Here is an 11,928-nt window from a genome sequence, read left to right as displayed (position 1 = left end):
GGTTGGTTTTGTTGTGGTTTTGCTTTGGGGGATCTTTTTGCCCTCCCCCCCCTTTTTTTTAAAAAAACAGAATCCACAGCCAGACAAATTATTCTAGAAATGTAAGCCTCTGGCTCATTTAATTAAGGTTAGCTTTAAAACCTGTGATCATTTAAAGGTTCAAGCAATGTTAAAGCACTTCACTTGCCAAAGGAACCAGCTTTCTCCAACAAACATGTTTTTCCAGAGCGGCTAAACTTGCTAGACTAGCTGGATGCCTGAAAGTAGGAAAACAATAATTTGTTGACATGGGAAAAGATCCCCAAGAGGGAGGGAATTACGTGAACGAGATTGGGAAATAGTTACTTAGGTAGATAGCATGTAGAGACAAAAAATGGTCCCAAGTTCCAAAAGTGCTCGTGCTGAAATACCTGGAGCACACAAAATAAAACACATTGTGCTCAGAGGAAAACAAAACAGCATCACAGTTAAGCATTCAGCTGACACGTGGTCCCCAAGTGCTATATACAAACAGCACTGGGAAGAGCCACATAAAAAATACTGGGCGCCGAGCAGAAATTCTCAGTCGCTTTCATTACCTGGAGAGAACACCACAAACGTGAACCCCCCAATACCTCTGCTTCATACACTGCTCGAGATTACCTGGGGAACGGGTAAGTCACCCACATTAAAACCCTGGGCCACACCACTGGAAGAGTTTCGCAGGACACTACCACTTGACCATCGACCAGAGTTGATGCTTGCTAATAATTAAACATTCAGACGACAGCAGCAACAGTATCACAGAAAGCAGCTGCTTTGGGGTGGCTGATCCCACACAGCGGCAAAGATCACGGCAGTGGAAATGCCAAAAATTGCGCTAACGGTGACACTGGGGCTTTTTTTACAACACGTACTATTTCAAATAATCTGCAAAAGGGCCAGAGCGATGCCGCAGCGACAGCCCTCCTCAGACATCAAGCCCACACTTGAAAGGGCTCAGCCTTGTCAGCATGCTATATTTAATATCTGCACTATTTCAAGCTTTTAAACAACTTGGTGGCTGAAACAACCAAGGACAGATACAAGTGCCTAGTTATAAAAATGCCTGCTGTCAAAATGGACAGTATGCCATTATGAGCCATTCTCAAAACCACTTCAAGAAATTAAGGTTCACAATAGAATGGCTAAGCACCTACTTCGTTCACTCAAACTGTAAAATAGTATAATAAAGCTAAGAAACCAGAAGTTAGGAGACTGATGATCTCAATTTTCCCCCCCTGAAAGACCCTACAAGACCCCATATGCTTGTGCAAACCACTGCACCTTCCTATACCCACTCCCTCTAACATACCTGGCCACTCCACACTTTTAGACTGTAGGTACTCTAGGAACTTGCACAGCATCATTTCATCTGTGTGTATATGTATATAAATAAAACTTTATGGTTTTAAGTCATTTTAAACACAGACAATACTTTGCTTCCCTTTGTTCATCAAAAAAGATTACTAAAATTGCAAGTCTTTCTCCATTAATTATGCTTTTGCCTTAAAACCACCATCCATGCCCGCATCAACCAGATTTGATCCGGGCTTTCCCTGCAAGGCGTTACGGTACTCCAAGTCAGCACACAGCTTTGAGGAAGCCTGCCCGAAGGAAATACTTCAAAAACATCAAGGAAGTAGGACAGTTGTGAAAGAGTCTTTACACAAATTAGGCATTTTTACAGGAAAGGCCAAAACTCTCTTCTGTTTCATGCAAAACCAAAATTATACCAGCTGTCCTAACATCACCCCCCGCTGTACTTTGAGCAGAGGTTCAATGCCATGGTGATGGGTTAATAAATACCTACAGCCCAGCTCAGATAAGGCCAAAGCTTTGTTAACTTTCCCCTCGCCAGTAGGAGCCTTTCCTACATCTCCGGCTTCAGGCTAGCTGCCTGAGAAGTGGGCTGAGGGGCACTGCAATGCTGGTCCTTCATGATTTCAATCGAAGACATGTCGGACAGCTCTAACACAGAGTCTCTACAAAGTCTTCCTTCCTTTTTTTTTTTTTTTAAACTGACATTGGTATTTTACCACTCCCATTTTGTGCTCAGGCTCCAAGTGCTGTGCCCAAGCCTTCTGCCAGGGGCAGCCAGAGAAGAGCAGCAGCTCGGGTAGCAGAGATGTCAAACACATCAGCCCACACCTCGGCGCCGGGAAAGTGGGCCTGCAACTGAGCTCCCCTTGTTTCTGATCGCTTGGGGAAATGTCACCTCTCAAGGCTGGCCTGAGCAGTGAGGAGGCATCAATAGTTACAATACTTCACCTCCTGTTCCTCTGCCGTGAGGCTGGGAAGAAACAACTTCTTCAGTGATGTTTTCAAACCTGCTTTCACCGTCATGAGATTGCTCCAAAATACAGAAGCATGTGTGCAAAACGAAGCACAGTGCTACAAATGTGTCAAAAAGGCATCACAAGTTCCACTACAAGTGAAAAGAGATTACTAAAGAATAATATACTCCAATTTAGAGGGCTTGATTTTTGTTTCCCCTCACTTTTCATACCTGTGGGTTTTGGCCACACAGCTCAAGTCAGGGCAGCAGCACATGCAGAAGTTGTTTAAAGACTTCCAGGAGTGTCTCTGAACCCGCTATACAGACTACTTGGCAGCTCAATACTCTTTTTTTTTTTTCTCCTTTTCTTTTAAAATTCTTATTTTTATTAATGAATGACTACTCTGTCAGATAGAGAGGTCTTCCTCCCTCCACATCCACAGTCTTGAAAAAGTACATCTTTTACACTAGGTATCGTCACCACAGTACAGTTTTTTAAATATTCAATTTAGCTGGTCTTACACAAGTAGGCAAAGCTGCCCTTGCCAGAAATCGGTTTTGTTGCACGGACAAACAGATGACACGCAGGTATGCTTTTGCAACCCTGTTTATTTAAATGCACATTCACAAGGCTGTGCTTCTCTGAACACCACTGTGTACCAAGAGACACCATCCTTGCTCAACACCAACTCCCTTTTTTCAGTAGGCATTAACCTAAAATTTCTCTGAACTGTCTCTTTGCACACTGCATTTCTGTAGCTGTCTTGAGCTTACTGTGGATTGTTTCTTGTTCTGTGTGGGTTTTTTTTCCCCCCTTTCAGGCTTTATATACTCTACAGAAATATCCATCTGTGGACCCAACTTTGAATGTCACTCACACCCAGATGAGGCTTCAGGGAACTACCTACCTTTTTTTTTTTTTTTTTTTGGGGGGGGGGGAAATACAGCATTTCTTACAGTTATTTTGATAGAATGGCATAAGACCAGTTTCAGCTGATTTTCACCATCCTTCGTCACTACATTATACAAAAAGAAATGAACACCTGCATTCTGCAGAAGTCTTTAAGAAACTAACAGTACTTCCTTTAGTGATGCCAACATATTATTGGAATTAGCAAGGAAGCTAACAGGGAAGAGCTTTTTCTTTACAAAGTTGTATACCTGTTACTTCAGAAAGCATTCGAAAGTAATTAAGTACCAGAATTGTATGATTGCACTTCTGCCAAGACCATTATGTTATGCATTGGTTTACTTTTATCAGATCTCACCCAGACAGAACAATTACAGCCAGAAAGTTCTCAGTATGCTTATGATAAACAGAACTTAAAAGAGTTATGTTTTACACCAACTCAGTGTTAAGCTAAGTAAATGGGGCTCTTGTACTGTTCCTCAGTTCACTCTTCTGAACCTGGACAAGGGAAGTTTTTCATCTGTGCACTTCATGGGGTGAAGCATACTCACTATAGCATCTCACAGCCACCCCAACAGTTACGAACTCAATCCTTTACATTCATATTTCAAGGACTGTGGTAACACTTGATCACCATTTTACTAAATGGTTTCTGTGGTTTAAGTTACAATACGTGCATATAATATACTTTTTGTACAGGAATATTCAGCTTGTTTCTCCTTCGCTGCAGTATAACTCAAATTTCTTTTCACAGAATGGGACACCTAATGTCGAGAGAACTGTAAAGTAGGAAATTGTTTTTATAATACAGTGCAAGTTCACATCTTCCCTTAAAAAAAAACCAACCCCACACCACAACAAAACACACCCCCTCCAAAGGTTTATGAATAAAATGATTACAGTTTTACTTTTCCCCACCCAATACCACGTTTCTACATAGCATCAAAAAAGTCAAGCCCCCAAAGACAAAATAACAGGTCTAAAAAACATACAGTAGAATCAAACAGTACACAAATTGCAAAGCTTCAATTACTTTCTTTTTAAACCCTATAATAACTTCAAATTTTAAATAGTGAATTACTAACTTTCTCTTCTGAGGTCAGACAAAAATAAGTCCTAAAGCAGCTTATTTGCCATATTTAGGAGAGTCAAACTGGAGCAATGACAAACATCTGGCTATGATTCTTTCTGGAATTTTGACTATTTCTCTCCAGCCAGGGAAGAAAAACACTGAGCTGACTAACACAGCATCTCAATTCCTGCAGCATAGCGCTTAATAGGATTCAGAAGCAGCCTGTCCTCCCACTTCCCACATATTTAAGCTGTTAATACTTTTACAGCACAGAGGGGGAAAAAGCCTTTATGAAAGGAAGGTCTAAGCAGGCGAAAGGAGAGCAGGGGAGAGGCAGGAGGGCAGCTCGTGGCAGAGTCTGGCTGTGCCAGAGAGCTGGCGGCAGGCTGCCCCGTCCTACCGGAGAAGGTGCCATGCCGTAACACTGCCGATGTGCTCAGAGCTCGCCATGGCCTGTAGTAAGGACAACCTCTCCAAAAAAAATCATTTCAGAGTAAATGTTTTTCAGTGCTCACAGCACATTCTCCATTTTTAACAGATGCATATTTCTTACTTAAAACTCCTCAGTAACAGCATTTTAAGCTGCATAATTTCTGGTTCAGCCCCAACGAAGTTCTTAGGGGTACTAACACTACGATAAGAAGTTACTGATAAGCAGCATTTTTCAGTGTGCACGAGCTGAAAATGCTCTCTTCAAACCACGGGAAGTCATGAGGCACATACAAAGCGGTCAGATCACTTCCTCCGTCAGCCCAAAAACCTCCCGTGGTCCCAGCCCAGCTCCTGATTTCAGGGCCCTGGACCACAGTGAGTCACGGCCACGGGCTCTGACAGCTGGTTGGAAACAACTGGCGTGTGAAGAGGTGCCGTTTGCAATTATGGATGCCTGCAAACTGCACGGAAACCAGAACAACTAAACATAGTTATTTGGTTCTAACTGTATGGATGGAAAGTACTTTTGCACTTTTAATAATGCAATTTGTAAGTTTAAATAAACCAAGGAAGAGTCATATAGGTGGCCAGCAAAGGCAGTATCACTATGGGACAGAGTAATCATCAAGTAGCTGTTTTCAACTTAGCATAGAATAAGCCACTTACTATTATATTGCTACAAAATGTAAGTTTCACAGGGTATGTCAGTAAACTCCAAAATAGACATGAGCAGTGAGAGGACAACATCCAATAAGAAAATACAGTGGGGGGCGGAAAGCGTAATCTTATTTGACTAGTCTGTTCTCATGAACGGCAGTGGAGTCAAGCGTTTCCCTTCCCGGCAGCCCACCGCTGTCAGAAGGAGAGGGACACATGGCACAGTGCCACGGGGATGTGGAACACGTTTCGTCTTTCATGTACTTGGTAAGAAAATGAGAAAAGATATAACCACCTTCAAGAAACCGAATCAGGCACCAGGAAACAACAGGCCTGATAGAAATATAAAAAATAGGAAGAGTCCTGAAAAAAACGAAAAAGCCTTTTCCTAAGGCCCAGTTTCACGCTCCGAGGCACCAGAACGCTTGCACTCACCTGACCCACAGAGAAAGCCTTAAACAATACTTAACTTCAGAGCCTGGTGAGATTGCAGGACAAAACCAAAATCCCAGCACAAGAAACTCAAGTTAGTTGAGATCCAAGGCAAATTCAAACCAACATAAAGCTAACTCATACTACTAACTACTTGGTGTGCATAACACCAAGGCTTATGTTTTATTGAGAAGCAAGTTACTTCATTATATTTATCAAAAAAAAATAAAATAAAAATGGACTTGTCCGCTCAAAGTAACCCAACAAAGAATAGCATGAAAGAAAAAAATTCTAGTTTAAGTTTTCCCATTGAACAGAGCAGGGAGGCAGACCCACCTGGTTTTGCTGAGCACTAAGAACTGTGCTACGATGTTATGATGGCTATTACAGTTCTACAGAATTCATTCTCCACTAGGCGAAAATAGAGAAAAATTCAACTATAATATAACACATAAGTATCTCTCACTCCCAAATTTTATTTTATGTTCATTCAGAAGGAGAAGAGGAAGTACACGCAATTGAAGGGGTGCCAAGTTCTCCCCAAACAGAGCTTGGTAAACTTGAAGCAAACAATATAAACTTCTTTTTCTGGGGCACTTCCTCATAGGACAAAGTATAATTCCCATACAAAAGTAAGCACATGTATTTCCTACATAAGGAACAACATACAGACCAAATATTAAACATCACATTATGGCAGCAATTTCCCTAAATGTCTTCGAAGCGACTGCAAACAGAGAACTGGGTCAGAGAGGCAGACCTTTGAGCCTGCCTACTGACCCCCAAAAAAGAATTGCATTGGAGAAAGCAGCTGGAAGATGTGGCAAGGCTGACCCCTTTCTTGTTCACTAAACCTGGTATTTCACTTCCCAGGATTTTAAGACAGCACCAGACTCTCACCTATCATCAGTACCACTCTCCTTCCAACTATGCCGTGCAAAAAGACCCCTTGTTTCCTCTAACCCAGGCACACATGCTGTGCTCCATGCCTTCGACAGCCCGTAGGTCTGTTGCTGTAATACACTCCACTTCCAACTCTACTACGAATCAACGCAAAAAGCTTTCAGCAAGTATAAATCACAACTTCCTATAACCTAAATTCCTATAGCCTAACTGGTCCTTTCTTGCAGCACATTTTATTATCTTCCATAACCAGCGCCAGACAGGTATCATTTCACCAAGTGGTCATTTTGGCAAACTAAACCCAGCCCAGGCTCTTCTACTTAAGACTCTGCTATACTTTTATGGTGATCAAAGGCCTCCAAGCTTAATCTCTTAAGAAAATCGGGAAAGCTGGCAGAACTTCTATTGTAAAACCCTGATTACTTGGAAGCATGCCCACAGTCTGAATTAAATTGAATTTTCCGATCATTCATCTAGTAGTCTGCAAAACGACCCATTTGGACAGACTTAGCTTGGAGGGAAGAGGACAACCCTGTGATATGGCACATGAAAGATTCAAACTGACTAAACAAGCTAGCTCTAAAAAGGGGAAAAAACACAACTCGTGAAAAGAATTAATATTCCAGCCTAGCTTTGGATGGCTATGTTTCATTCTCTCTTCTGTTTCGGGAGAAAGGAAAGACGAAAACATAAATTCTTTTGGAAAGGAGAAACCATAAATACCCAATTTTCATTTTTTTAAACTCGAGAAGACATTTGAGCATTTCTCCATCCCCTAACGTTCAAAACAGATTCCCCAGAGAAGAGCTCTGCCCCAGCATACTTTAAAGAATAGTTCCCTCTTACCGATTAACAAAATTCATAGAAAGAAAACCTTACAGTACTGATGGTGAGAGCAGACAGAGACAGTGGATTTTAGACAAAAGGCAGTGGAATGTAGCCATACTGAACTTTTAACACACTGTTCTAGATACAACAATAACATGAGGGAAAGACAGTCCTTTCCTCTTTTGTCCTCATCCCATCCGCTATTCCACTTTGTCAGTCTCTTTTCTTGCTCTCTGGCGAGTTAAAAAACCTGGGTGACAGGGAAGAGCTACCAAACGAGAGTATCCACCAGCACCTGCCAGGAGATAAGCAAGTGTTTTAAACGCAACTTGGAGAAAGGAGTGGATAACAAGGAAAAGTTGCATGGATTAAATCGTTATCATGGCTACTTTTTTAACCTGTACAGTTAAAATTGCTCATGTGGCTCATTTTAGGCCGCTTCCCAACAGGGCTCCTGCATCAATTTCCCTACCATGTTGCACAGAGAAGGCCCCTCTCTAGAAGCTGACCACTGTGCCCAGTCTCTTCCACCAACACACCACTTTTCTCAGTAAAAAATTATTTGCTGTAGTTTTTAAAGACAGAATGGAACATTATTTGAATTGGGAAAAAAATAAATATGCCTTTTGCCATAAGCTACACCTCCATTAGAAGGCAGTACCAACTGCACCTATGAGAAAAGCCTCAGCGTCCCACTACACTGAAAAATTATTGCTGACCTGAATCAACAAACACAAACCCCGTGAAGCAGCTAATGAAGACAACACCACCTCTTGTTTCCACATCCAGTGAAAAAAACTGCAAAAGCAAAGAGGAACAGGCAAGTGGCACTGCAATCAGAGCCTCAATCCCTCTAGGACAGCTGCTTAATCATGAATTTCTCTCATTGCCTTTTAAAAAAAAAAGAAAAAAATATATAAATAAATCTGTGCTAGCCCACACCACCCATTTAGCAAAGGTGGCTGACTTTTCCTAATTCCTGCCCTCAATCGTCAAGCGAAAAATTTCAATTTTCCATCACAAACAGCAGTCAGCAGTCACTGCTATCCCACCAGCCCACCGAACAAATCAGGAGGCAGGGGGTTACAATTTAACACCTCACCCCTGTTGCTATCATTTGCTACCTCATTTAGACAAAAATGAAAGGCGACATAGGCAGCATGATAGTAAGACTCTAATGCTACAGTTGCTGACTACGGACCTTTGTGTGCTCGATGCTCCAGGATGAACAAAGGATGACCCCGTCTCCTCACCGCTTACAACATCAGGCAAAAGTTTCCAAGTTGTTCAGTTCTGACTGACCTCGTAAAGAATAGTACAATATTTACTATGGCCTCAGCATGCTAGTTGCCCAAATTCAGGTGCTGTAACCAGAGAGCACCTTCCAGGTAAAAAGAAAAAACTAAGATAGTTTCTAATGATGGGAAACCTCTCGTTGTGATGGAAAAAAACAACAACAAAGGTACTGCATCATGGCCCAGTTAGGGGACGAAGCCAATCACCTTCTTGCAGGAGACTACAGGTAGGGCTCTGAAGGATCTTGAAAGCAGAGATAAGCAACCTACATTTGAAGCTACAAAGAGTGGGAGCCAGCGGTGCGATGCAAAGAACAGCCAGGCAGTAGCAGCTGCTAGGAACTACAACTGAGCAGGTTGACTCTTACTGCAGCATGCGAAATGGGTACATGGGCAGCAAGACCAGAGAGGCTAAAGCCAACAAGAAGGTGATCACAACAACAAAGATGTGAAATAAGGTGGTCCTGGATGGGAGGAGTTTTAGCTGTTTAGTTAAACAGTACCATCCTAGAGATTGTACAGCGTGCCTGCAGGAGACGTCCTGCTAAAGGAAATGAAGGAATGGCAGGTGAATAGAAACTACGTTATTGATCAGATAGGTGAGACTGGAGTATGACTCACAGTGATCAAAAAAAAAAAAATAGCACGAGGGAGGAATTTATGGTTTTTACATGTGAAGTTTGATGTTGACATATAAATATCAAAATCAAGTTTCATCAGGCAAAGGCTGATTTTATTTAGAGCCAAGAGACAGTCAAAGAGTTGAGACATCGTAGAGAACTGAGCTACAGCTGAATTTCGATTCAGTGGAAAGACGAACAACAAAGTGCTGTGGGATAAGCCAAGGGGTTAAGGATGGAGCTAAACTGGACCTGCACTGGAAGCCAGAGAGCAATGAAGATAACTGGAAGGATATACAGTCAAGACTGTTCCAGCAGGCGAACCAGGACAAGACAGTTTCAAAAAACAAGGTATTGTGGAAGTAGTGAACCATACTGAGCATGGCCAAGAACCAGGGGGAACCAAGGGAGGGTGCTCAGAGGTTACAGAAGAGCAGAGCAGGGAGCGCAGAGCTCCAGGATGGGACTGCAGGGCCACCTGAGCATCAGCAAGTCTGAAGGTGAGAAAGGATTCTGAGGTTGTCCGAGAGTCAAGCGTAGTCAAAGGATTTCCCTTCAGCAGCAGACCAAAGACAATAAAGCAGGCATTGACTGTGTCTGAAAGAGCCAGGTACGAGTTATAAAGTAAGATGAAGAGGGTAAGGTTGCTGATGAAAGTGAAGATTTGCATGAGAAGAGCAGACAGAGTGGGTACAAACATGACAAGGAAGAAAAGAAAAGCATCTATGCTAACATACAGGAGATTTCTAGGCACTGACTTCATGTAATAAAGCAGGAACTAGGAGTTATAAATTCTTGCTTGATTTTAACAGCTGACTGGCATTGATTTTCAAAATTACAGGGTTAGGGGATTGCTTGTTTGTTGGGTTTGGTTTTTTTTCTTCTTCTTCTTTTATAAATCAAGGCACAAAAGCACCAATGTCTACACCAACTGGGGGGGGGAACAAATCACACTTCAAAAGAACCAAAGCCAGCAGATTTTTTTTTTTTTTAATATTCTAACATAATTTTTTTAAAAAAAAAATAGAAGCTTTTGTGTTCTATGCAGTAAATGAGGAATGGATGGGTTTGCTGTACCCTCTGTGTCCTCAGGTGGGAAGATACAGGCACACACACTTAACTAAAAAAAAAAAAATCTCAGATTTCATGTTTGAGAGTTGAACAGCTGGACAGCAATCTGTAGAAGATATTCCCAAAAGCCACTATTTCTTCAGAGTTCCACAGCCTTCTTTTTCACTCGATTTGGAAAAACCTGTTTAAGTCTATGCAACAAACTAAGGCTACGAGTCCTAACTATAAAGTCAATTTGATACTAACATAGAATATCTGGTAGCTGAGGATCTTCACTAGAACAGAGCTTTTTTTCTAACAACAGATCATTAGGTAAGCTAAAATTAAAGTCTGAGGTCAATGCCGAGAATGAAACAAAAATTCGAAGAACAAAAATGTTTCACTGTTTAAAAACAGAACCACTCCAAGTTGAATTTCTTAAGGCAGATCTCCCCAACTGCTGAGCAAGCATACTTTTAAATACAAATTTTCAGAAACATTGCCACCCTTCTGGTGCCCCTCTCCCAAAGCGTGGCAACAAGTAGAAACTTTCAAATAGGAGCAAGTTTACTTGAAGAAGATACAGTCCTCTTCAAGGATAAAATAATTAATAAAAAGTAGGAACTAAAAAAAAATAGCAGCTCTTCTGCTCTCCCAGCTGCCAAACTGGTGAAGCTGCATGTGGCTCAGGAAGCAAGAACAGTTTGGCAGAAGACAGTTGGTGTTCCCCCAAAGCAAATAACAGTTAAAGCTTCTTGTTACAGTACGTGCTTGTATTTAAAGTCTGTTAAAAACAGAAAACATCTGTTATACTTGAAAGATTTTAAAAAGCAAGATGTGCTGCTCATGTAACTACTTGTAAGTAGGTAAACTCCCTACAAGAATCTGTATTCAGATATTGCCTCAAAACGTCCCAGCTCTCTACAGTAGCACATGCTGCGAGCTTTACATTATCAGAGGCTAAGTGCACTTGAAATCAGGTTTAAACCTCTCTTACCTCAATGTCAAGTACTTCCACCGTGTTGTCCAACATCTTTATTTTGATCGGTAGGTCCCGCTCGTGTGTTTTGGCAGGCGATGATGCCATTGCAGTAGAGAGGTTCTGTCCCGGCTCCAAGGTACTCACTCCTGTGGTCTTCTGGACACCCAAACGAGAGCCAGGAGTCTGCAGGACTCTGTATGTTCCTTCTATCTCTCCCATCTTCCAACAGGGAGCAGGCTAAAGAAACCTGGAAGAAAACAGAGGATTATAGCCTGAAAGATAGTTTCCCACTGATACCCTGTATGAAAATACTACCCACTGAAGCACAATCACATACAAAATCCTTCTTTACTGCTCTTCATCCCGCTAACAAAACCAATAATAAAATTGATGAAACTCTGGTCAAAAATCCAGCTGCTGGGAAGAAAAATAAGTGGGGAAAAAAAACCAA

General features: G+C 41.8%; 1 protein-coding gene across 1 annotated transcript in view; it reads right to left on the bottom strand.

Annotated features, from left to right (window-relative positions):
• The window catches only part of FARP2 (FERM, RhoGEF and pleckstrin domain protein 2), a 76,182-nt gene extending 64,486 nt beyond the window's left edge, over positions 1–11,696 (bottom strand). Inside the window, exon 1 of the mRNA XM_009702705.1 lies at positions 11,493–11,696. Coding sequence (XP_009701007.1) covers positions 11,493–11,696 — 204 coding nt within the window. The remainder of the gene's footprint in view (positions 1–11,492) is intronic.
• Positions 11,697–11,928: the final 232 nt, after the last annotated feature.

Source organism: Cariama cristata, unplaced genomic scaffold (assembly GCF_000690535.1).
Source record: "Cariama cristata isolate BGI_N322 unplaced genomic scaffold, ASM69053v1 scaffold19770, whole genome shotgun sequence".
Lineage (NCBI taxonomy): Eukaryota > Metazoa > Chordata > Aves > Cariamiformes > Cariamidae > Cariama > Cariama cristata.
Note: the sequence above shows the minus strand (reverse complement) of the source record. Positions and strands in the feature narration are given on the sequence as shown.